Here is a 27,051-nt window from a genome sequence, read left to right as displayed (position 1 = left end):
AGAGAGAGAGATAGATCCATAATTAACCAATCAAAAGTGCATCAGAAATAGTATCCCCAATGATGAAGTCATTCATGCTAATCATAGTATCCTACAGTAAATTTTTAAAACAATATCAGTTCAAGTATTGTATATATAAAAATGAAAATTTTATATATTTTAAATATTCTTATCATTTTGTTGATGGTCATGAATGAGGATTTACAATTCTGGTCTTTCCTAAAAATTTCCCTGGTTTTCACAAATCCTGGTTGGAGGTTTCTGGATCTTTTGTTTACTCCCTTCTGATCCCAGGGATCTTCCACCCAGGATTCCTAGAAAACCGACAAAATGGAATTTTGCAACCCTAGTCACCAGTAAATTGAAGGACTCAAACGTGCTTGCGCTCGAGGACCTTCATCAGCGGGATCCAGTTGGAGCCCTTGGCTTGGCCCCAGTTTGACCTCTGCCTGTAACCTTTGACCTCTGTGGGCCCGTCATGTTCGTCTGCCTCCGATGTGATCTCCATCTTCTGGATCATCAGCTTCATCAGGTCGTGCTGCTTCTCCAGCACACTGGATATCTCCTTCAGTCTGTATGGGATTATATAGAGATATACACACTGGATATCTCCTTCAGTCTGCATGGGATTATATAGAGATATACACACTGGATATCTCCTTCAGTCTGTATGGGATTATATAGAGATATACATACTGGATATCTCCTTCAGTCTGTATGGGATTATAAAGATATATATACACAGGATATCTCCTTCAGTCTGTATGGGATTATATAGAGATATACATACTGGATATCTCCTTCAGTCTGTATGGGATTATAAAGATATATATACACAGGATATCTCCTTCAGTCTGTATGGGATTATATAGAGATATACATACAGGATATCTCCTTCAGTCTGTATGGGATTATATAGAGATATACATACTGGATATCTCCTTCAGTCTGTATGGGATTATATAGATATATACACACTGGATACCTCTTCAGTCTGTATGGGATTATATAGATATTTACCCACTGGATATCTCTACTTCAGTCTGGAAAATATAGAAACATGTTTGGTTTTATCAGTCTGACTGGCTTCTCAATGTTTCCGCTTAGTTACAGTAGGGAGGCTCTCCTTGTTGCTCTGCTTAGTTACAGTAGGGAGGCTCTCCTTGTTGCTCTGCTTAGTTACAGTTGGGAGGATCTCCTTGTTGCTCTGCTTAGTTACAGTAGGGAGGATTTCCTTGTTGCTCTGCTTAGTTACAGTAGGGAGGATCTCCCTGTTGCTCTGCTTAGTTACAGTAGGGAGAATCTCCTTGTTGCTCTGCTTAGTTACAGTAGGGAGGATCTCCTTGTTGCTCTGCTTAGTTACAGTAGGGAAGATCTCCTTGTTGCTCTGCTTAGTTACAGTAGGGAGGATTTCCCTGTTGCTCTGCTTAGTTACAGTAGGGAGAATCTCCTTGTTGCTCTGCTTAGTTACAGTAGGGAGGATCTCCTTGTTGCTCTGCTTAGTTACAGTAGGGAGGATCTCCTTGTTGCTCTGCTTAGTTACAGTATGGAGGCTCTCCTTGTTGCTCTGCTTAGTTACAGTAGGGAGGATCTCCTTGTTGCTCTGCTTAGTTACAGTAGGGAGGCTCTCCTTGTTGCTCTGCTTAGTTACAGTAGGGAGGCTCTCCTTGTTGCTCTGCTTAGTTACAGTAGGGAGGCTTTCCTTCTTGCTCTGCTTAGTTACAGTAGGGAGGCTCTCCATGTTGCTCTGCTTACTCTTAGTGTTAAGAACATATATGCACTTAGTATGTTACTGTTGAGCACTGTCTTACAATTTGAGTTGCTTTAAAAAACGGGCAGAATGTAAAAATTAACAATTGGTCAAATCTCCCTGTGCTGCGTCTCTAGTCTATCTAACAGAGTGGCACTGGTTTTTACATAAGACCACTAGAGGCAGCTCACGCACCATTTAAAACACTCCAGATCCCTGATTGTGTGTGTGTGTGTGTGTGTGTGTGTGTGTGTGTGTGTGTGTGTGTGTGTGTGTGTGTGTGTGTGTGTGTGTGTGTGTGTGTGTGTGTGTGTGTGTGTGTGTGTGTGACATACCTGTACTTCTGTCTGCGTAGTTCAGACTCGACAGAGGTTGAATTTGATGAGTTGGTCATTAGACGAGTCTGCACTTCGTTTGCTTCTCCTTGACTCCAGAAATTAAGTATTGAGGCCTTTTGAAAGAAAGAACAAAGAACCATTGATTTCTCCAAACCACAGTAAGTCCTATCTACACACTATATACAGTATACTGTGTATATACTGTTTATATGTGTGTATAATACACTGCTCAAAAAAATAAAGGGAACACTAAAATAACACATCCTAGATCTGAATTAATGAAATATTCTTATGAAATACTTTTTTCTTTACATAGTTGAATGTGCTGACAACAAAATCACACAAAAATGATCAATGGAAATCAAATGTATCAACCCATGGAGGTCTGGATTTGGAGTGACACTCAAAATTAAAGTGGAAAAACACACTACAGGCTTATCCAACTTTGATGTAATGTCCTTAAAACAAGTCAAAATGAGGCTCAGTAGTGTGTGTGGTCTCCACGTGCCTGTATGACCTCCCTACAACGCCTGGGCATGCTCCTGATGAGGTGGCAGATGGTTTCCTGAGGGATCTCCTCCCAGACCTGGACTACAGCATCCGCCAACTCCTGGACAGTCTGTGGTGCAACGTGGCGTTGGTGGATGGAGCGAGACATGATGTCCCAGATGTGCTCAATTGGTTTCAGGTCTGGGGAATGGGCGGGCCAGTCCATAGCATCAATGCCTTCCTCTTACAGGAACTGCTGACAAACTCCAGCCACATGAGGTCTAGCATTGTTTTACATTAGGAGGAACCCAGGGCCAACCTCACCAGCATATGGTCTCACAAGGGGTCTGAGGAGCTCATATCGGTACCTAATGGCAGTAAGGCTACCTCTGGCGAGCACATGGAGGGCTGTGCGGCCCCCCAAAGAAATGCCACCCCACACCATGACTGACCCACCGCCAAACCGGTCATGCTGGAGGATGTTGCAGGCAGCAGAACGTTCTCCACGGTGTCTCCAGACTGTCACGTCTGTCACATGTGCTCAGTGTGAACCTGCTTTCACCTGTGAAGAGCACATGGCGCCAGTGGCGAATTTGCCAATCTTGGTGTTCTCTGGCAAATGAAAAACGTCCTGCACGGTGTTGGGCTGTAAGCACAACCCCACCTGTGGATGTCGGGCCCTCATATCACCCTCATGGAGTCTGTTTCTTACCGTTTGAGCAGACACATGCACATTTGTGGCCTGCTGAAGGTCATTTTGCAGGGCTCTGGCAGTGCTCTTGCACAAAGGCGGAGGTAGCGGTCCTGCTGCTGGGTTGTTGCCCTCATATGGCCTCCTCCACGTCTCCTGATGTACTGGCCTGTCTCCTGGTAGCACCTCCATGCTCTGGAAACTACGCTGACAGACACAGCAAACCTTCTTGCCACAGCTCGCAATGATGTGCCATCCTGGATGAGCTGCACTACCTGAGCCACTTGTGTGGTTTGTGAAGTCCGTCTCATGCTACCACTAAAGTGAAAGCACCGCCAGCATTCAAAAGTGACCAAAACATCAGCCAGGAAGCATAGGAACTGAGAAGTGGTCTGTGGTCACCACCTGCAGAACCACTCCTTTATTGGGGGTGTCTGACTGTTTCATTTTCCCCAGTAGGATGGTAGAAGGTGAAGACTGTTTCAGTTTCCCCAGTAGGATGGTAGAAGGTGAAGACGGTTTCATTTTCCCCAGTAGGATGGTAGAAGGTGAAGACTGTTTCAGTTTCCCCAGTAGGATGGTAGAAGGTGAAGACTGTTTCATTTTCCCCAGTAGGATGATAGAAGGTGGGGACTGTTTCATTTTCCCCAGTAGGATGGTAGAAGGTGAAGACGGTTTCATTTTCCCCAGTAGGATGGTAGAAGGTGAAGACTGTTTCATTTTCCCCAGTAGGATGGTAGAAGGTGAAGACGGTTTCATTTTCCCCAGTAGGATGGTAGAAGGTGAAGACTGTTTCAGTTTCCCCAGTAGGATGGTAGAAGGTGAAGACTGTTTCATTTTCCCCAGTAGGATGATAGAAGGTGAGGACTGTTTCATTTTCCCCAGTAGGATGGTAGAAGGTGAAGACGGTTTCATTTTCCCCAGTAGGATGGTAGAAGGTGAAGACTGTTTCAGTTTCCCCAGTAGGATGATAGAAGGTGAAGACGGTTTCATTTTCCCCAGTAGGATGGTAGAAGGTGAAGACTGTTTCATTTTCCCCAGTAGGATGGTAGAAGGTGAAGACTGTTTCATTTTCCCCAGTAGGATGGTAGAGGTGAAGACTGTTTCATTTTTCCCAGTAGGATGGTAGAAGGTGAAGACTGTTTCATTTTCCCCAGTAGGATGGTAGAAGGTGAAGACTGTTTCATTTTCCCCAGTAGGATGGTAGAAGGTGAAGACTGTTTCATTTTCCCCAGTAGGATGGTAGAAGGTGAAGACTGTTTCATTTTCCCCAGTATGACGGTAGAAGGTGAAGACTGTTTCATTTCCCCCAGTAGGATGGTAGAAGGTGAAGACTGTTTCATTTTCCCCAGTAGGATGGTAGAAGGTGAGGACTGTTTCATTTTCCCCAGTAGGATGATAGAAGGTGAGGACTGTTTCATTTTCCCCAGTAGGATGGTAGAAGGTGAAGACTGTTTCATTTTCCCCAGTAGGATGGTAGAAGGTGAAGACTGTTTCATTTTCCCCAGTAGGATGGTAGAAGGTGAAGACTGTTTCAGTTTCCCCAGTAGGATGGTAGAAGGTGAAGACTGTTTCATTTTCCCCAGTAGGATGGTAGAAGGTGAAGACTGTTTCATTTTCCCCAGTAGGATGGTAGAAGGTGAAGACTGTTTCATTTTCCCCAGTAGGATGGTAGAAGGTGAAGACTGTTTCATTTCCCCCAGTAGGATGATAGAAGGTGAAGACTGTTTCATTTTCCCCAGTAGGATGATAGAAGGTGAAGACTGTTTCATTTTCCCCAGTAGGATGGTAGAAGGTGAAGACTGTTTCATTTCCCCCAGTAGGATGATAGAAGGTGAAGACTGTTTCATTTTCCCCAGTAGGATGATAGAAGCTGAGGACTGTTTCATTTTCCCCAGTAGGATGATAGGTGACCGATGTTTTCACGAATGTTTTCTTTCGTACTTTTCTTTCGTACTTTTCTTTCGTTCTTTCGAGTGTAAAAACGCATTGAAAACACAGGGAGCACTGATTTATTCACCTCAAATGTGGATCAGCTTGTTTTGTGTCTTTCTTACCACCACATCAGTGGAACGCACCAGGTAGAGGGTTGCAAAATGACGGTAACTTGACCAAATTTCTGGTTGAAGGATTCTGGATTTCCTGCTTATTCACTCCTGATTCATGGAATTTTTTAATCGGTATTTTTGGAAAAGCTGGGAATTAGAGATATATTACCGACAGGAGTCATACCCACCTTGGAGCACTTGCGGTTGGGGTAGATGGTGAAGAATGACTGGTCCACTCTCTTCAACAACCAGTACGGCATCTTTTCCTCCAGATTGGTGTGGAGCTCGATCTGACATGGAAATAAATCAATGCCTTCAAGTCAACAAAATCAGCAAGTATGGCATTTTGTTATATTGAGGACTTTAAGAAATGTTTCGGGAATAGTTGTAGGTCTATGATTGGGTACAGTATGATGAGGAAGGGATGTTGACCCAATCAGAACAACTTTACAATACACTTCAGTGACGAATGTCTAAAGGAATTTTCTAAATTGAGGACTTTGAGGAAATATGCAACACACTGAACAAGAATCCAATAGATGTTATGTATGGTGTCTGTAATGTTATCTTAACAAAAGGATGAGTGTCAGCTACACACCTGCATGGCTATTCTCTTCAGACCTGCGGTTCTCTTTACCTCAGCGATGTCTCCGACTGCCAAACCGATCTACAACACGTAGGTTAGCATTTTTAGACATGAATGTTGTTCTGGAGGCAACTCTGCAGAGTGGTCACTAGCTGGCACAGCCACAAAGTCATACAAACCTTAACTTTAACCACACTGCACACCCTAATGCCTAACCTTAACCTTAAATGATTACAAAAAAGCTATTTTATTAACATTTGTTTACATTTTTACATTATAGACAATCTTGACTTTGCAGCTGGCCCACCTAGTCGAAATAGCTCAGTTTTGCCTCCAGGACAGGACACATCACAATAAACCTTCCTACAACACTATCAGGTTCGAAGGTAAGACCCAATTGCAGACTATGTCGAAGTAACAATGTATCATGACACAATGCGAGACCCAGATGCAGACACAGGAGGCAGATGGTTGGAGTCTTACAATGTTTAATAATCCAAAAGGGGTAGGCAAGAGAATAGTTGTGGACAGGTTAAAGGTCAAAACCAGATCAGAGTCCAGGAGGTACAGAGTGGCAGACAGGCTCGTGGTCAGGGCCGGCAGAATGGTCAGGCAGGCGGGTACAGAGTCCAGAACACAGGCAACGTTCAAAACTGGGAGGACCAGAAAAAGGAGAATAGCAAAAAGCAGGAGAACGGGGAAAAGAACGCTGGTTTACTTGGAAAACATACAAGATGAACTGGAACAGAGAGACAGGAAACACAGGGATAAATACACTGGTACAGAGAGACAGGAAACACAGGGATAAATACACTGGTACAGAGAGACAGGAAACACATGGATAAATACACTGGTACAGAGAGACAGGAAACACAGGGATAAATACACTGGTACAGAGAGACAGGAAACACAGGGATAAATACACTGGGGATAATAAGCGACACCTGGAGGGGGTGGAGCCAATCACAGGAATAGGTGAAACAGATCAGGGCGTGACACAATGTTTATTACAGCAACAGGCAAACCACAGGTCAAGGCAGGCAGGGGTCGATAATCCAGAGTAGTGGTGAGAAGGTACAGGACAGCAGGTAGGCTCAGGAAAGGCATGAATGGTCAAAACCGGGAAAAACAGGAACATAGGCAAGACCGCTGGTAGGTTTGGAGAAGAAAACGAACTGGCAACAGACAAACAGAGAACACAAGTGTAAATACACAGGGGATAATGGGGAAGAAGGGTGACACCTGGAGGGGGGTGGGGTGGAGACAATCACAAGGACAGGTGAAACAGATCAGGACGTGACATACACACTCAAATAAGAACCATCTTTCCTGTGAAATGTGGGGCTGCATTTCAATAATCTGAAGTAGCTTTCTCGCCTCATCTCCTTCCATTCATCAACACAGATCTAAGGTAAGGAGACAAGAAGAGGAAGCCATTTTGGACAGTTGAGATGGACCAGGGGTGTCAAGGTCATTCTATGGATGGGTTGTGTGTGTGTGTGCTGGTTTTTAATTATTTTCTTTCAATTTGTGTCTAATTAAGACCTAGATAACCAGGTGAGGGGAGTTCCAATCATGTGCAAGGGAGGAGTGAAAACCCTCAGAGATTCGTCCCTCCAGTGAATGAGTTTGACACGCTTTAGATCATGGAGATGCTTACCATCATGTTCATCAGCAGGATCGGCATGAGGATGACAAACACCACAAACATATAGAAAGTGAGGAAGGGAAATGGAAGTTTGTTGTCTAGGTATATGTCCAGAATGTTGCTTTGGTAATTCAGTTCTCCAACCATCATCACAAAGATCTGGACCCCAGAAAGGTCCAGTCGCTCAAACTCTTTCTGAAACAACAAAAGAGAGAAAGAGAAATGGGATGACATGGAACATGGCAGAGGACTTAAAACATAAGCAGATCTTAGTTCCATCTCAGATATCTTTGTTGATTTTTTAAAATGACAAATTACCTATGTAGGCCTTCCTGATTTGGCCCTGATTTGGCCTTGTTTTTCACCAATGCTCATTAAGAAATGATAGCAGCCATGACTGAAATCAAACAAGAGTTGTCTTGGGGGTGTGGTTAGATATGGGGGTTTCTTGGGTGTGTCTTTGCCATTCAATCACAATGAAGGGCAGTAGTAGGTACAGTGAGGTAAACTAAACTAGCTTTTCTATGGAGAGAATGAAGTTTTGAAGTTGAGGACTTCTCCCCTCCTGACTGACCTGCCACCTCAAGATGGTCAGTTCTATGTGTAAGCTAAAGCCTGTACGGACCTTGTGTTTAGCCAAGCTGACAGCAGCTAGCTAGCATAGCTTGGTGATAGCTGCAGCTGGCTATACTATGATAACGCAGCACTCCGGGCCAAGGGCACAACGGCCACTGGCCACAAAAGGCATGGATTTTTTTAGGGTGCATTACGGCCACACAAATGGGATGCCGCTGAGGAAATTCTGCCAAATTGTGGATGAGAGACTGATGTTGTGTGTGCAGCCCGGGCAAAAAAACTAACCAGAGCTCATGCCTTTCAAGCAACTGTTTTCAAATTATCGCATCATGGAGCCTTACAATGTATTAAAAATCTTTAACATATAGCCCAATGTTTGTAAAACAACTAAAGTTACATAAATAACTCTCAATTAAGCATACAGGAGTACCTATGTTTTTGTTAACCACTCAACACATAATAATAGCCTTATGTGCGCACTTCCTCAAATCGTTTGGAGGAAATAACCTTTCTACCATATAACTTTGGGATCGGTGTCCCTTCCACGGGACAGCTAACGTAGGCTAATGCGATTAGCATGAGATTGTAAGTAACAAGAACATTTCCCAGGACACAGACATGTCTGATATTTGCATGAAGCTTAAATTCTTGTTAATCAAATTACATTGGCCAATTTACAGTCGCTATTACAGTGAAATAATACCATGCCATTGTTTGAGGAGAGTGCACACTTTTGAACAATAAAAGTTATTAATGAACAAATTAGGCACATTTGAGCAGTCTTAAAACAACATTTTGAACAGAAATGCAATGGTTCATTGGATCAGTCTATAACTTTGCACATACACTGATGCCATCTAGTGGCCAAAATCTAAATTGCACCTGGGCTGGAAAAATACATTATGGCCTTTCTCTTGCATTTCAAAGATGATGGTACAAAAGAACGGTTGTTTTTTTTCTTTGTATTATCTTTTACCAGATCTATTGTGATATATTCAACTACATTCTTTTCAAATGGTCATAAACATCAAAGAGTTTTCTTTCAAATGGTACCAAGAATATGCATATCCTTGCTTCAGGGCCTGAGCTAACGGCAGTTAGATTTGGGTTTGTCATTTTAGAAGAAAATTTTAAAAAAGGGGGGAATCCTTTTATTCAGCTTTGTTCAATTGTATTTTTCATACTTTAAAATAATGCCTAGGAACACTAAGCAAATCTTGTCTGCTAAATTAATGAGTGTAGCCCAAAGCCTTATGGAATAGCCAGATCAGGACCTAACATAAGGACAACTCAGAGTATGTTATTCTGTTCTTCTGAAATAGATTACATTTTCTTCATATCATGCTTCTTTAGACCTGTCTGAAATACATATTGGGTTAATTGTGAAGGTCTTGGCTATATCACCGGCTGTCAAAATGTTGTGCATGCCACAGCCCTAATCCTATCTGGATGGTATTTCTACGGCTAGATAGTAAGAGCCACTAGAACAATGTTTCTGACTCCTATCGATGCCACATAGGCTTTCAAAAGGAGAAAAGTTGGTTTTCCAAGGGCAGTTGACTTTAAAAAACAAATGTTGTGTTATTTAAAATGGGGACCACTGTTTGGGATGTCTCTTCTCACCTGAATGAGCACGAGGGCATGGAACACCAAGGACCACTGTTGGTGATGTCTCTTCTCACCTGATTGAGCACGAGGGCATGGAAGACCAAAGACCACTGTTTGTGATGTCTCTTCTCACCTGATTGAGCACGAGGGCATGGAACACCAAGGACCACTGTTTGTGATGTCTCTTCTCACCTGATTGAGCATGAGGGGATGGAACACCAAGGACCACTGTTTGTGATGTCTCTTCTCACCTGATTGAGCATGAGGGCATGGAACACCAAGGACCACTGTTTGTGATGTCTCTTCTCACCTGATTGAGCATGAGGGCATGGAACACCAAGGACCACTGTTTGTGATGTCTCTTCTCACCTGATTGAGCATGAGGGCATGGAACACCAAGGACCACTGTTTGTGATGTCTCTTCTCACCTGATTGAGCATGAGGGCATGGAACACCAAGGACCACTGTTTGTGATGTCTCTTCTCACCTGATTGAGCATGAGGGCATGGAACACCAAGGCAAACGCCAGCATCAGAAAGAAGAAAAGCAGTAGGATTTTCCACAATGTCTTCGCAATCTCGTTAAACATCACCACGTAAATCCCAAAGTGCTCAAACCTGGCAAGAGGAAACACAGGAAGGATTTGAATAACATTTGATATGTGCACTACTTACAATATTCAAAAAACGAAGTAAAATAGTTTTTTTTATTGTCAGTCTACACCCGAGGAATGTCAGCTACATTGTTCGGACAGTTGGTAAAAACCTTTGCAGATAGAAGAGGAAGCTAATCCAGGATTGAAAGACTGCCATCGCCCCAGCCTGCCAGTACCAAGACCCCTCAACGTTGAAATTCAGGGGGATGACGAAGAGAAGAGAGAAGATGGCCACGGTCCAGTCCTGATAGTTAAAGGGATCCTTGAAGTAACTCAAACGCTATTGAGAGAAAACAAGAGAATGTCAGGTACACGTCTGAAACTCTACATTTTTAGAATGAGCCTTCAATTGACTTTATTGCAAGACAAACACAACTTTACCTAAGTTAAGTGAGAATTCAAATGATGAAGCCTATTGAAAATATATTTTTGGGGATGTTGTATTAGCCCAATTGATCACACATGGAAGAACTGACAATATATCACTGTTTAACCAGCGGTTTCTTTATAAAAGCGTTATAACTCTTCTTGACGACAACAATAAATAGTAACTAGCAGCAGTCACCAGTAACCTGTATCGTTAAAGTTGTAAAATTCCTATTTTGGCACATTTGTACTGTGATAACACGTTTAAATAAGAGACCCCCCCCCCCCCCCCTCTCTGATCCATCACGAGAAACGCGTCTGTATGTCTTCCTGGAGACGTTACTGAAGGTCTACCTGGTGGTACATCTGCGTCACTTCCTTCCCCATGGAATAAATGTTCATCACCAGCACCATCACCATGCAGCCGGACAGGAAGGAACCTTGCTGTGGGTCAAAGGTTGTCAGATTTAAAGGAGAAGTTTACCCAAAATCAAATAAACTTCCAAGTGATTCCATGTATTGCAACTAGTTCCGTGGAGTTTGCCCTCTCCCCCCCCTCTCTCTCCCTGGATTTCAGGACGGAGACAGCTGTAACAAAAAACAACGGGTCATGTGACACGTTATTGGAACTCTGCTCTGTTGTCAGTGAATACCCGGTTCACAAATCAGCAAACTGTGGACAGATTCATTGTTTTATCGAAAGCGTACGGCCAAATTAGCAATTTTTTTTGTTGTAAAAAAGTACCATTGGTTTTGAGTCAGGATATGTGTACAGTACTTTTCCACCTCAAACATTTGCGATTATTTTACGTAGCTGACTGCCACAGCAGTGGAGATGGGTCACAATTGAGCATGTGTGACCTCGTGGGGTAAACTCTGGTCACGATTATGCCCTTAACTGGAGCTTGATGCCACAGTTTTATTTGGTGGGAGAAGGAGCTGGTTCGAAGGTTGATAGAGTCCGGATCACTGGTTGCTGCGGAAAAGGAGGAAGGTCAAAAGGGGTGTGAGTGTAACGGATGTGAAGTAGCTAGCTTAGTTAGCGGTGGTGCGCGCTAATTAGCGTTTCAATCGGTGACGTCACTAGCTCTGAGACCTTGAAGTAGTAATTCCCCTTGCTCTGCAAGTGCCGCGGCTTTTGTGGAGCGATAGGTAACAATGCTTCGCGGGTGACTGTTGTTGATGTGTGCAGAGGGTCCCTGGTTCGCGCCCGGGTATGTGCGAGGGGACGGCCTAAAGTTCTATATGCCTATCGGCATGTAAAGTTAGTTATGCAAAGCGGAAGAAGAGACAGTAGCGAGAGCAGGGCTGGTGTTTGGTCCCTGGTTGTACTTTATACAGGAAATGAAGGGAAGAAGGTCCCAAAATGAAACCGTTTTCCGGTAAAAGATACATAGCGATGCAAAAAGGTTAGTTAGTAGCAATTAGAAATAGCAAATACGATGTACAAACCACTGCAGACAACATGACATTGCTGCGTTGTGTGTGGTACGCTCTTCAGCGACGATGCGTGTGAACTAACTCTCTGCTGCGGCAGTCAGCTACATAAAATAACAATATCAAATAATCACAAAATATTTTAGGTGGAAAATTACAAAACTTGTCTAAAGGCACACCTGCTGTGTTCCCTTTATGGTGCAATACATTCAACCAGACCTGTGGGCCTGTAGGCCCTAATTAGAGACCAGAGACCTATGGGGAATAATAATAGACCAGAGACCTGTGGGCCCTAATCAGAGACCAGATACCTGTGGGCCTTAACCAGAGACCAGAGACCTGTGGGCCCTAATCAGAGACCAGAGACCTGTGGGCCCTAATCAGAGACCAGAGACCTGTGGGCCCTAATAAGAGACCAGAGACCTGTGGGCCCTAATAAGAGACCAGAGACCTGTGGGCCCTAATAAGAGACCAAAGACCTATGGGGTCTGACCAAAGACCTATGTGGTCTGACCAGAGACCTATGGGGCTTGACCAGAGACCTATGGGGTCTGACCAGAGACCTATGGTGTCTGACCAGAGACCAGAGACCTATGGGGCCTGACCAGAGACCTGCAGGACCTGACCTGAGACCTATGGGGTCTGACCGGAGACCTACGGGCCCTATTCAGAGACCAATGGGGTCTGACCAGAGACCTGTGGGCACTCATCAGAGACCTATGGGGTCTGACCAGACACTTGTGGGCCCTAATCAGAGACCTATGAGGCCTGACCAGAGACCTATGGGGTCTGACCAGAGACCTGTGGGCCCTAATCAGAGACCTATGGGGTCTGACCAGAGACCAGAGACCTATGGGGCCTGACCAGAGGCCTATGGGGCCTGACCAGAGACCTATGGCGTCTGACCAGAGACCTATGGGGCCTGACCAGAGACCAGAGACCTATGGGGCCTGACCAGAGACCTGCGGAGCCTGACCAGAGACCTATGGGGCCTGACCAGAGACCTATGGGGCCTGACCAGAGACCTATGGGGTCTGACCAGAGAACTATGGGGTCTGACCAGAGACAAATGGGGTCTGACCAGAGACCTGTGGGCCCTAATCAGAGACCTATGGGGTCTGACCAGAGACCAGAGACCTATGGGGCCTGACCAGAGAACTATGGGGTCTGACCAGAGACAAATGGGGTCTGACCAGAGACCTATGGGGCCTGACCAGAGACCTACAGGGCCTGGCCAGAGACCTATGGGGTCTGACCAGAGACCTATGGGGCCTGACCAGAGACCTATGGCCTGACCAGAGAACTATGGGGTCTGACCAGAGACCTATGGGGCCTGACCAGAGACCTATGGGGCCTGACCAGAGATCTATGGGTCTGACCAGAGACCTACGGGCCCTAATCATAGACCTATGGGTCTGACCAGAGACCTGCGGTTCCTAATCAGAGACCTATGGGTCTTACCAGAGACCTGCGGGCCCTGACCAGGAACCTATGGGTCTGACCAGAGACCTGCAGGCCCTGACCAGGAACCTATGAGTCTGACCAGAGACCTGCGGGCCCTGACCAGAAACCTATGGGTCTGACCAGAGACCTGCGGGCCCTGACCAGAAACCTATGGGTCTGACCAGAGTAGTGCACCATATAGTGAACAGGGTGCCATTTCGGACCCAGACAACGATCTGGTCAACAAGGTCACATGACTGTATCCTCCTCCTTCTGGGGAATGAGAGATGTGTGATGACATCACCCCGATTGCATCCCAAATGGCGCCCTATTCCCTATACAGTGCACTGCTTAGAGACAGTTGTAATGTACTGTATGAATCAATTCAACGACCTGCAACTTTGACTATACTTTCTATAGCAGCATTTCCCCAAAACGTGGTCCTGGGTACCTCAAGGGGTGCACATTTAGTTTTGTATGCCCTAGTCTTGATGATGATGGTGATTAGGCTATTTGAATCAGACGTGTTGTGCTCGGGAAAACATCAAAATGTGCGACCCTTTGGGTCCCGGGGACCAAGTTTGAGAACCTTGCCTATAGCAATGTGTTGCTTACATAGCGTATACTAGCGAATGCATAATGCAAATCACTTCCGTTCAACTGCTTGACCACTAGACCTATACGAAGGCACGGTGTGAGAATGTCATTTTTATTCCCACTCGTAAATTGATACTAGCCAATCCATTATGGCAAGGTCTCACCCCCCATGCACTCGCTTTCTTCTGTTTGTTAATAACACAAAGCATCTGCTCCTTTCATTACAATTTCTCCTAACACACACACACACCATTACAGCCGAGCCCACAGCACCTGGCATTTGACAGCCATGCAGCCAGTATTACTGTACAGTACCTCTCTGAAGGAAATGGGCACCATGGTGACAGCTGTGGTGTTGTCAGGGCCGGTGTAGTCCAGGCTGGGTCTCAGGCTCACTATAAGGTGGGTGAGAGGAAGCAGACCCAGCAGGTACACGAACAGGTTCAGAAGGTGGGCAGCGCTCCCGTAGGCCACCCTGGAGTTAGGAAATAGAAGAATCATAAAAGCCTAATGGGCCCTGGTCGAAATCAGTGTACTGTTTAGCAGGGGTTGGAACCGGTTCAGGGAACAGAATCGAAAACTGGAACAAGATTCAAGGAACAGAAACGGAACCTGGAACGAAAGTGATCCGTTCTGGAACAGAAATGTTATTTTTAAAGGCTTTTGAACTGGTCAACAACATTATTTAATGCTACCAAGTTTGTGCTGCTACCTTGTTATTTTGATACCGTGTTGTTGTCATGTTGTGTTTCTACCATGCTGTGTTGTCATGTGTTTCTACCATGCTGTGTTGTCATGTGTTGCTGCCATGCTGTGTTGTTGTCTTAGGTCTCTCTTTGTGTAGTTTTGTGGCGTCTCTCTGGCCGTGATGCATGTTTTGTCCTACATTTTTATTTTTTAATCCCAGCCTTCGTCCCGCAGGTGGCCTTTTGCCTCTTGGAGGCCGTCATTGTAAATAACAATTTGTTTAAATAAAGGTTAAATACAAATAAAGTAAAACGTTCCAGGCATTTTTTTCTACTCACACAAAAAATGCAACAAAGCTCCTATGCGAAGCCAGTGTCTGCCTGCAAGTTAAACATCTTTGCCAGTGTGTGTGAGCCCCTCCCCCTCTGAAGCATAGGCTACTGTAGCCCCTCCCCCTCTGAAGCATAGGCTACTGTAGCCCCTCCCCCTTCCGAAGCGTAGACTACTGTAGCCCCTCCCCCTCTGAAGCATAGGCTACTGTAGCCCCTCCCCCTTCCGAAGCGTAGACTACTCTAGCCCCTGCCCCTCTGAAGCATAGGCTACTGTAGCCCCTCCCCCTCTGAAGCATAGGCTACTGTAGCCCCTCCCCCTCTGAAGCATAGGCTACTGTAGCCCCTCCCCCTTCCGAAGCGTAGACTACTGTAGCCCCTCCCCCTCTGAAGCATAGGCTACTGTAGCCCCTCCCCCTTCCGAAGCGTAGACTACTCTAGCCCCTGCCCCTCTGAAGCATAGGCTACTGTAGCCCCTCCCCCTTCCGAAGCGTAGACTACTGTAGCCCCTCCCCCTCTGAAGCATAGGCTACTGTAGCCCCTCCCCCTTCCGAAGCGTAGACTACTGTAGCCCCTCCCCCTCTGAAGCATAGGCTACTGTAGCCCCTCCCCCTTCCGAAGCGTAGACTACTCTAGCCCCTGCCCCTCTGAAGCATAGGCTACTGTAGCCCCTCCCCCTTCCGAAGCGTAGACTACTGTAGCCCCTCCCCCTCTGAAGCATAGGCTACTGTAGCCCCTCCCCCTTCCGAAGCGTAGACTACTCTAGCCCCTGCCCCTCTGAAGCATAGGCTACTGTAGCCCCTCCCCCTTCCGAAGCGTAGACTACTGTAGCCCCTCCCCCTCTGAAGCATAGGCTACTGTAGCCCCTCCCCCTTCCGAAGCGTAGACTACTCTAGCCCCTGCCCCTCTGAAGCATAGGCTACTGTAGCCCCTCCCCCTTCCGAAGCGTAGACTACTCTAGCCCCTGCCCCTCTGAAGCATAGGCTACTGTAGCCCCTCCCCCTCTGAAGCATAGGCTACTGTAGCCCCCCCCCCCCCCCTCTGAAGCATAGGCTACTGTAGCCCCTCCCCCTTCCGAAGCGTAGACTACTGTAGCCCCTCCCCCTCTGAAGCATAGGCTACTGTAGCCCCTCCCCCTTCCGAAGCGTAGACTACTCTAGCGGCTCCTCCTCTGAAGCATAGGCTACTGTAGCCCATCCCCTTCCGACGCGTAGACTACTGTAGCCCCTCCCCCTCTGAAGCATAGGCTACTGTAGCCCCTCCCCCTTCCGAAGCGTAGACTACTCTAGCCCCTCCCCATCTGAAGCATAGGCTACTGTAGCCCCTCCCCCTTCCGAAGCGTAGACTACTGTAGCCCCTCCCCCCTCTGAAGCGTAGAATACTGTACTGACATTAGAATTGTGATTCAGAAGATGGGGAGAGATTTTTTATTAGCTAGAGAAGAATGGATTAACATTTTCAATGGTATTTAAGGATACTATAGGCCTAGTTTATTTACAAAAAGGTGAGATGTGTTTTTAATTCTGGTGCCGCTCTGCACACACAAGCTTGTTAGCTAGCTAGCTCACAGGATATTCAAAGTTCCTCCTTACAAGCCACTCCTCCTAGATATAATGCTCTGGACCTAATTCAGATAATGCATGTCATAACAAGGTGCCCAGCGCTTCAAGCCTCCCCCTCAATCCAATATCGCTCTCATCTTGCACCATAGGCTACAATAGTTTGTCCATCACACATGTAAACAACTAGCTTACGTGCTCGATCCGCACTGATTGGTGAAGTAGTTTAATGGGCAAAATTTTCAAAAACAAACACGATTTTACAGGTTATAAACTTTTTTGGTGGTTCGAACTGGTTCAGAACTTTATTTTGCTGGCCGGAAAGGAACTTAACAAATTATGGTTCCGTTTAAAATGAAATGATTGTGAAATAATTTAGTTTCCAACCCTTTTGCTATACGGAATAGGGTCCTAGATTACTCTAAATACTGACCACTTCATCTCCAGGTATTTCTTGCAGACGGGGTGTGAGAGGAGCTCTATGCGGTTGTATTTCACCATGGCCTGAGAGAGAGAATAAAAGGTTGGTGAGTATTTGGATCATTGGATGTTAAAAATAATCTCTCTCTTACTAAAACATTTAACTCTAGCACACTGGTGATCTTGATGCTTCCAACAGCTAATGGATATTTTGTACACCAACGTTTCTGTCCCAATAGACCTTCACCAGGCTGTTTTACAGAGAGCTGAAACCCCGCTCTCGTTAGAACTCTCGCTGCCGCAGGAGCTCACTGTTCTGAACAGTACAGGTTTGCTTTTACACTAAATCTACAATAGAAGCTGAGGTTAAAAAAAAATGTGTCTAATGTATTCGTAGTGTTCTTACATTCAGAGTGGCCAGAGGCTGGATCTTCAGGCCTTTGTCTACCTTTGCATGCTTCGTCAGTGCTATTGGAGCCTGAAGCCACTGGAAATTGTAGTCGATCTACACAAAAGAAAGAATACAGCATTTGAAATTGTAAGAAACGTTCATATTTTTGTATTTGTTTTACTGAAATTGTACAGTAGGTTTGCAAAATTCCAGAATCTTTCCCAAAATTGTTCAGGTTTTCCATGAAATCCTGGAATATTTGTGGAATCTAGAGGGAATACGCAAGGGAAATAGGGAATCCTCCAACCAAAATTTCTGTAAAACCAGGGAATTTTTGTGTAAAAGTGAACTGTCATTTTGCCTCCCTAGTATTAAGTGCATATGGTGGAATATACTCACATGGTAGTCAGGACTTCTGGTATCGTCGTCTGATTCTCTAATGCAGCGATCCAGAAGGTACTGAACAGGTACAGGGAGATGAGGTGAAATCACCTGGTTAACCTCCTGGTTGAACTAATGGCCACTTGGGATTTTCCTCCACGTTTATATATTTGTAACAGTCTATGCACAAGCATATTATCATGAACCCTTATTTTATCAACTAAGTTGACTGAAAACTTGAACTTCTAGTTTTCAGCAATGACATGGGTGATATAATATATTAGTTCTCAGGACACCCTTTTAAATCAAATCAAATGTTATTTTGTAAAATACAGTAGGCTACATGTTGCTCTCATTTCTCAATATATTTCTCCCTTCAAAATCAAATCAAATCAAATCAGATTTGATTTGATTTGATTCCTTCACCGACTTAAAAAAAAGTTGAGGCACAAACGTATCCTCACCAACCCCTATTTTACCAAGAAAGTTGGAGCAAACCTTGCAAGACTCTGGCAGCATGTCAACCAGGTCCAACACTGGACAACGACGGCCAGCATCACGTTTGAACATACTCAGGATGTGAGTACATCTGTAAAACATAAACAACAAACACATACACACGAACATGTCTTTATCTGGAGGGTCTGTGATCCTCTCCTTGTGATTGGACCAGGAGAAACTCATGGCAGAGAAAGGTTAATAGACCACTAGACTAGGGTTGTAAAATCCCAAGTCTGTGATCCTCTCCTTGTGATTGGACCAGGAGAAACCCATGGCAGAGAAAGGTTAATAGACCACTAGACTAGGGTTGTAAAATCCCAAGTCTGTGATCCTCTCCTTGTGATTGGACCAGGAGAAACCCATGGCAGAGAAAGGTTAATAGACCACTAGACTAGGGTTGTAAAATCCCAAGTCTGTGATCCTCTCCTTGTGATTGGATCAGGAGAAACCCATGCAGAGAGGGGTTAAGGACCACTAGACTAGGGTTGTAAAATCCCAGTAACATTCCCAAAACCTGCAGGTTTTCCAGAAATCCCGTTTAGAGGACTATGGATTTTCCTTCTTATTCCCTATTAATTCCAGGAAACTTCCAGCTAGGAATTTTTTAAAGAAAAACCTGGGAGTTAAATCACCAGAGTTTCGCAACCCTAAGCCCACTGGACTAACCCATTGGTCCCCTAACACTGCCCACTGCACCGTGGCTGCCCCCTGTTCCAACCTCTATCTTTTTGAAAGAGGGTCGTGTACAAAGTAGAAGAATGTCCGTGGACTGGATCAATGAAGTATTCGTTTTCTGGACTGACCTGTCACTGTCGATGATGGCGTTAATCACATCCTTCCTCCCATGTTGCAGTGCTTCGTGGAAGAAGGAGGCGTGGTTCTTGTTGAGGCTGATCTCCGCCCCTCTCTGGAGAAGCAGTCTCACCGCTGCTACGTGGTCCTCCCGGGCTGCCAAGTGCAGCGCAGTGCTCTGATCACAACAACAACAACAACAACACGATTTGTGAATTCAAATCATCAACGAACCAACACATCACCAGGCACGTTTATCCATTCATTCATTAAGAAGTATCTGAAGAATAAAAGCATTTGAAAAATAATAATTTGGTTTCCAAAGAGGTTATTATCAGCTTATTGCTGATAGAATGTCTGGCTAGGCTACATATCATGATTGTTTTGTTTTGTGTTTAGTTTTATTTTGTATACTTATTGGCTAAAAACGGAATTATGTTTACAAAATTGATTTGTCCTGAAACATAGAGGTTGTCTGAACGAAGCATAGATGTTGTCTGAACGAAGCATAGAGGTTGTCTGAACGAAGCATAGAGGTTGTCTGAACGAAGCATAGAGGTTGTCTGAACGAAGCATAGAGGTTGTCTGAACGAAGCATAGAGGTTGTCTGAATGATGCATAGAGTTTGTCTGAATAAAACATTAAGGTTGTCTGAATGACACATTTAAGGTTGTCTGAACGAAGCATAGAGGTTGTCTGAACGAAGCATAGAGGTTGTCTGAATGACACATAGAGGTTGTCTGAATAAAACATAGAGGTTGTCTGAATGAAACATAGAGGTTGTCCGAACCCCATCCTCATCCAGCTTGTCCAGTAGTTTGATGTTGGTGGCCAGGACGATCTTCATGGTCTGGGTGTACCCCTCTGCCGCTGCATGGTGTAAACAGGTCCTCCCTTTGTAATCACTATGGAAGAGACAGACAGACAGACAGACAGACAACACTGAGGAATAGACAGACAGACAGACTGTTGATGGAATTTATATAAATGACTAGAATAATCCACCCTGAAGCCATATAATCGTATGAAATTGATTAGAATTATGTATAACCATAGTCTGTGCAATATGTCTATAATAGCATCTTAAAAACCAACTGTCGGTGCCGACCTTGGCTGGGGTCACTGAGAGTACTTCCCAGGGTCTCCCTATCTTGAGGGAGGATGGGGAGTAAGTCTCACGGAATCCCCTAATCTTTGTCGGTTGTGTAGCAGGACATTGTATGCTAATGTTAGCGCTTTGGTCCTCTCCTTCTTCCACCCAAGACAGCCGTTACACTAAACTTCTACGTTAATTATCCTAAGCTTCTACGTTAATTATCCTAAGCTTCTACGTTAATTATCCTAAGCTTCTACGTTAATTATCCTAAGCTTCTACGTTATTTATCATAAGCTTCTACGTTAATTATTCTAAGCTTCTACGTTAATTATCCTAAGCTTCTACGTTAATTATCCTAACCTTCTCCATTAATTATCTTAACCTTCTACGTTAATTATCCTAACATTCTACGTTAATTATCCTAACCTTCTATGTTAATTCTCTTAACCTTGCTCTTGCTGCGGGCGATTCCCTGATCCACCTCTACGCCGATGACACCATTCTGTATACTTCCGGCCCGTCCTTGGACACTGTGCTATCTAACCTCCAAACGAGCTTCAATGCCATTCAACACTCCTTCCGTGGCCTCCAACTGCTCTTAAACGCTACTAAAACCAAATGCATGCTTTTCAACCGGTCGCTGCCTGCACCCGCACGCCCGACTAGCATCACCACCCTGGATGGTTCCGACCTAGAATATGTGGACATCTATAAGTACCTAGGTGTCTGGCTAGACTCTAAGCTCTCCTTCCAGACCCATATCAAACATCTCCAATCGAAAATCAAATCAAGAGTCGGCTTTCTATTCCGCAACAAAGCCTCCTTCACTCACGCCGCCAAACTTACCCTAGTAAAACTGACTATCCTACCGATCCTCGACTTCGGCGATGTCATCTACAAAATAGCTTCCAATACTCTACTCAGCAAACTGCAGTCTATCACAGTGCCATCCGTTTTGTTACTAAAGCACCTTATACCACCCACCACTGCGACCTGTATGCTCTAGTCGGCTGGCCGGCTGGCTCTAGTCGGCTGGCCCTCGCTACATATTCGTCGCCAGACCCACTGGCTCCAGGTCATCTACAAGTCCATGCTAGGTAAAGCTCCGCCTTATCTCAGTTCACTGGTCACGATGGCAACACCCACCCTTAGCACGCGCTCCAGCAGGTGTATCTCACTGATCATCCCTAAAGCCAACACCTAATTTGGCCGCCTTTCGTTCCAGTTCTCTGCTGCCTGTGACTGGAACGAATTGCAAAAATCGCTGAAGTTGGAGACTTTTATCTCCCTCACCAACTTTAAACATCTGCTATCTGAGCAGCTAACCAATCGCTGCAGCTGTACATAGTCTATCGGTAAATAGCCCACCCAATTTTACCTACCTCATCCCCATACTGTTTTTATTTATTTACTTTTCTGCTCTTTTGCACACCAATATGCACACCTGCACATGACCATCTGATCATTTATCACTACAGTGTTAATCTGCAAAATTGTAATTATTCGCCTACCTCCTCATGCCTTTTGCACGCAATGTATATAGACTCTCTTTTTTTCTACTGTGTTATTGACTTGTTAATTGTTTACTCCATGTGTAACTCTGTGTTGTTGTCTGTTCACACTGCTATGCTCTATCTTGGCCAGGTCGCAGTTCCAAATGAGAACTTGTTCTCAACTAGCCTACCTGGTTAAATAAAGGTGTTCTCAACTAGCCTACCTGGTTAAATAAATGTGTTCTCAACTAGCCTACCTGGTTAAATAAAGGTGTTCTCAACTAGCCTACCTGGTTAAATAAAGGTGTTCTCAACTAGCCTACCTGGTTAAATAAAGGTGTTCTCAACTAGCCTACCTGGTTAAATAAAGGTGTTCTCAACTAGCCTACCTGGTTAAATAAAGGTGTTCTCAACTAGCCTACCTGGTTAAATAAAGGTGTTCTCAACTAGCCTACCTGGTTAAATAAAGGTGTTCTCAACTAGCCTACCTGGTTAAATAAAGGTGTTCTCAACTAGCCTACCTGGTTAAATAAAGGTGTTCTCAACTAGCCTACCTGGTTAAATAAAGGTGTTCTCAACTAGCCTACCTGGTTAAATAAAGGTGTTCTCAACTAGCCTACCTGGTTAAATAAAGGTGTTCTCAACTAGCCTACCTGGTTAAATAAAGGTGTTCTCAACTAGCCTACCTGGTTAAATAAAGGTGTTCTCAACTAGCATACCTGGTTAAATAAAGGTGTTCTCAACTAGCCTACCTGGTTAAATAAAGGTGTTCTCAACTAGCCTACCTGGTTAAATAAAGGTGTTCTCAACTAGCCTACCTGGTTAAATAAAGGTGTTCTCAACTAGCCTACCTGGTTAAATAAAGGTGTTCTCAACTAGCCTACCTGGTTAAATAAAGGTGTTCTCAACTAGCCTACCTGGTTAAATAAAGGTGTTCTCAACTAGCCTACCTGGTTAAATAAAGGTGTTCTCAACTAGCCTACCTGGTTAAATAAAGGTGTTCTCAACTAGTCTACCTGGTTAAATAAAGGTGTTCTCAACTAGCCTACCTGGTTAAATAAAGGTGTTCCCAACTAGCCTACCTGGTTAAATAAAGGTGTTCTCAACTAGCCTACCTGGTTAAATAAAGGTGTTCTCAACTAGCCTACCTGGTTAAATAAAGGTGTTCTCAACTAGCCTACCTGGTTAAATAAAGGTGTTCTCAACTAGCCTACCTGGTTAAATAAAGGTGTTCTCAACTAGCCTACCTGGTTAAATAAAGGTGTTCTCAACTAGCCTACCTGGTTAAATAAAGGTGTTCTCAACTAGCCTACCTGGTTAAATAAAGGTGTTCTCAACTAGCCTACCTGGTTAAATAAAGGTGTTCTCAACTAGCCTACCTGGTTAAATAAAGGTGTTCTCAACTAGCCTACCTGGTTAAATAAAGGTGTTCTCAACGGACCTACCTGGTTAAATAAAGGTGTTCTCAACTAGCCTACCTGGTTAAATAAAGGTGTTCTCAACTAGCCTACCTGGTTAAATAAAGGTGTTATCAACTAGTCTACCTGGTTAAATAAAGGTGTTCTCAACTAGCCTACCTGGTTAAATAAAGGTGTTCTCAACTGGGCCTACCTGGTTAAATAAAGGTGTTCTCAACTAGCCTACCTGGTTAAATAAAGGTGTTCTCAACTAGCCTACCTGGTTAAATAAAGGTGTTCTCAACTAGCCTACCTGGTTAAATAAAGGTGTTCTCAACTAGCCTACCTGGTTAAATAAAGGTGTTCTCAACTAGCCTACCTGGTTAAATAAAGGTGTTCTCAACTAGCCTACCTGGTTAAATAAAGGTGTTCTCAACTAGCCTACCTGGTTAAATAAAGGTGTTCTCAACTAGCCTACCTGGTTAAATAAAGGTGTTCTCAACTAGCCTACCTGGTTAAATAAAGGTGTTCTCAACTAGCCTACCTGGTTAAATAAAGGTGTTCTCAACTAGCCTACCTGGTTAAATAAAGGTGAAATAAAACATACAAATAAAAAAACCTTCTATTAAGCTGACCTGCTGTGAACCTGACTATGGCCGGTCTAACCAAGAATGGAGCACTGATGTTCCACCCATCACTGTTGATCCACCCACCGATGTTCCACCCATCACTGTTGATCCACCCACCGATGTTCCACCCATCGCTGTTGATCCACCCACTGATGTTCCACCCATCACTGTTGATCCACCCACCGATGTTCCACCCATCACTGTTGATCCACCCACCGATGTTCCACCCATCACTGTTGATCCACCCACTGATGTTCCACCCACTGATGGTCCACCCATTACTGTTGATCCACCCACCGATGTTCCACCCATTACTGTTGATCCACCCACCGATGTTCCACCCATCACTGTTGATCCACCCACCGATGTTCCACCCATCACTGTTGATCCACCCACTGATGGTCCACCCATCGCTGTTGATCCACCCACTGATGTTCCACCCATTACTGTTGATCCACCCACTGATGTTCCACCCATTGATGTTCCACCCATTACTGTTGATCCACCCACTGATGTTCCACCCATTACTGTTGATCCACCGACTGTTGTTCCACCCATTGATGTTCCACCCATTACTGTTGTTCCACCCACTGTTGTTCCACCCACTGATGTTCCACCCATTGATGTTCCACCCATTACTGTCGATCCCCCACTGATGTTCCACCGATTACTGTTGATCCACCCACTGTTGTTCCACCCACAGATGTTCCACCCATTACTGTTGATCCACCCACTTCTTTTGCAACACCCCCGCGGGGTGGCAGGGTACCTAGTGGTTAGAGCATTGGACTAGTAACCGGAAGGTTGCAAGTTCAAATCCCCGAGCTGACAAGGTACAAATCTGTCGTTCTGCCCCTGAACTGGCAGTTAACCCACTGTTCCTTGGCCGTCATTGAAAATAAGAATTGGTTCTTAACTGACTTGCCTAGTTAAATAAAGGTAAAATAAATAAAAAATATAGAAATACATTTCAGACACGCTCCAAGTGTGCAGTCAGCCATGCTTGGAGTCATTGGTAACTGCAATCTCTGCCAGTCTACCCATTATGCCATCATTGACATGAATGGGGGACGCCAGTTCTATTTCTACGGGGTGCTAACTTTCCCAATATTCACAGGTTTCCCAAAAATCCTGGTTGAAGAATTCCCAGATTTCCTGCTTATTCCTGCTTTTGGTGATATTCCAGCTGGGATTTCTGGTATAGCAGGAACTTTTGGGACATTTTACAGAAATGTTGTTGACCCTAATCCTAACATTGAAGTGAGGATCTGTTGCACAAACCTTTAGAGGCATGATCAGTGGCAAAAAAAAAAAACAGAGCAACTTTCTTCATAACTATGAACAGTAGACGAGACCACCACCAACATGACCCTGGGAGAAGTTGCCATCTCCACCAGGATGGATCAGTAGCGGCGACAGCATGAGCAACAGGACCTAGTAATGTACAGTGCCAAAAAAACTGAGCAACTGTCTTCATAACTATGAACAGTAGACCTAGTAATGTACAGATGGTGTGTTAATACCAGTGAAACAGGGCTCCTTTACGAAGCAGCAGCTCCACCACCTTGGTGTGTCCCCCAGCAGAGGCCAGGTGTAGGGGGGTCAGGCCTCTCTCGTCCCCCTCGTTCAGCAGACGGGAGTCTGTGATGGTCTCCAGTAGACGCTGGCAGGTGTTGACACGACCATACCTGATGAGAGTGCGGAGAGGAGAGGAGGGTTAAACGTAACACCTGGTGTTAATACCACAGATGTAGGATCTTAATTTGAGCCAGTTTGCTCGAGCAAGAAAAGAATCCTGCGGCATCAGGAAATGTGAATTATTATGTGGATTATACACCGAGTAGACAAAGAATTAGGAACACCTCAGGAGCATTCCATGACATAACAATGACTATTGGCTAATGTCCCCTCATTTCACCCTATCAGGAGCATTCCATTACATAACAATGACTATTGGCTAATGTCCCCTCATTTCACCCTATCAGGAGCATTCCATTACATAACAATGACTATTGGCTAATGTCCCCTCATTTCACCCTATCAGGAGCATTCCATGACATAACAATGACTATTGGCTAATGTCCCCTCATTTCACCCTATCAGGAGCATTCCATGACATAACAATGACTATTGGCTAATGTCCCCTCATTTCACCCTATCAGGAGCATTCCATGACATAACAATGACTATTGGCTAATGTCCCCTCATTTCACCCTATCAGGAGCATTCCATGACATGTTCATCCTTAATTAGATTCCATTGTAGTGACCACTCCGTTGCGTGTTATTAATCAATTGGTTTAATGATCAGATCAGCCTGGTTAGGAATCGGAGATAAAGACTGTCTCAAAGAGCACCCTGTTCCCTCTGTAGTATACTACGTATGACCAGAGCTCCAACCTTTTTAGTGCACTTCGAAAATAATAAAAGGCGCCTTTGGTACACTACAAAGCTCTATGGGTGTCTGTGATCTATAGTGGCCTGCTCTCCTTGTACCCTTCACCTGTGCTGAGCTGGAAACACAGAATAGATGAGAGCGATAGAGTGGAAGCCTGTAGTGGGATTTAAGATCTCTTCTTCCATTCTTTTAGATCAATTTGATAGGAGATTAGACAAAAAATTAGTCACTAAAGACAATCTGAAATAATAGATTTGGATAGTGTACAAAATGTTTAATAGACTCCCTGCGCAGACATTTGTTTGTAAACTACAGTGGCTATTAAAGGCATGTTTGGCTGAAACCAGTTGCTGTGGGGAAGCAGATAAGAGCATCAGCTAAATATAGATTAGCCTAGCATGTTACCCTATTAAAAACACCACTGACTTGGCAGTGAAGATTAGCCTAGCATGTTACCCTATTAAAAACACCACTGACTTGGCAGTGAAGATTAGCCTAGCATGTTACCCTATTAAAAACACCACTGACTGGGCAGTGAAGATTAGCCTAGCATGTTACCCTATTAAAAACACCACTGACTGGGCAGTGAAGATTAGCCTAGCATGTTACCCTATTAAAAACACCACTGACTGGGCAGTGAAGATTAGCCTAGCATGTTACCCTATTAAAAACACCACTGACTGGGCAGTGAAGATTAGCCTAGCATGTTACCCTATTAAAAACACCACTGACTGGGCAGAGAAGATT

At 44.6% G+C, this 27,051-nt stretch overlaps 1 protein-coding gene across 1 annotated transcript in view; it reads right to left on the bottom strand.

The window, feature by feature from the left end:
* Nucleotides 1–304: 304 nt before the first annotated feature.
* LOC139420584 (transient receptor potential cation channel subfamily A member 1-like) overlaps nt 305–27,051 on the bottom strand; it is a 67,740-nt gene continuing 40,993 nt past the window's right edge. Inside the window, exons 13-29 of the mRNA XM_071170770.1 lie at nt 25,431–25,595; nt 20,083–20,197; nt 19,304–19,470; nt 18,498–18,588; nt 18,018–18,077; nt 17,634–17,732; nt 17,241–17,311; nt 14,548–14,707; nt 11,099–11,199; nt 10,500–10,661; nt 10,222–10,351; nt 7,563–7,745; nt 5,915–5,983; nt 5,501–5,606; nt 3,268–3,278; nt 2,086–2,201; nt 305–572 (exon numbers count right to left, since the gene is read on the bottom strand). Coding sequence (XP_071026871.1) covers nt 371–572; nt 2,086–2,201; nt 3,268–3,278; nt 5,501–5,606; nt 5,915–5,983; nt 7,563–7,745; nt 10,222–10,351; nt 10,500–10,661; nt 11,099–11,199; nt 14,548–14,707; nt 17,241–17,311; nt 17,634–17,732; nt 18,018–18,077; nt 18,498–18,588; nt 19,304–19,470; nt 20,083–20,197; nt 25,431–25,595 — 2,008 coding nt within the window. The 3' untranslated portion in view covers nt 305–370. The remainder of the gene's footprint in view (nt 573–2,085; nt 2,202–3,267; nt 3,279–5,500; nt 5,607–5,914; nt 5,984–7,562; nt 7,746–10,221; nt 10,352–10,499; nt 10,662–11,098; nt 11,200–14,547; nt 14,708–17,240; nt 17,312–17,633; nt 17,733–18,017; nt 18,078–18,497; nt 18,589–19,303; nt 19,471–20,082; nt 20,198–25,430; nt 25,596–27,051) is intronic.

Source organism: Oncorhynchus clarkii, chromosome 11 (genome assembly GCF_045791955.1).
Source record: "Oncorhynchus clarkii lewisi isolate Uvic-CL-2024 chromosome 11, UVic_Ocla_1.0, whole genome shotgun sequence".
NCBI lineage: Eukaryota > Metazoa > Chordata > Actinopteri > Salmoniformes > Salmonidae > Oncorhynchus > Oncorhynchus clarkii.
Note: the sequence above shows the minus strand (reverse complement) of the source record. Positions and strands in the feature narration are given on the sequence as shown.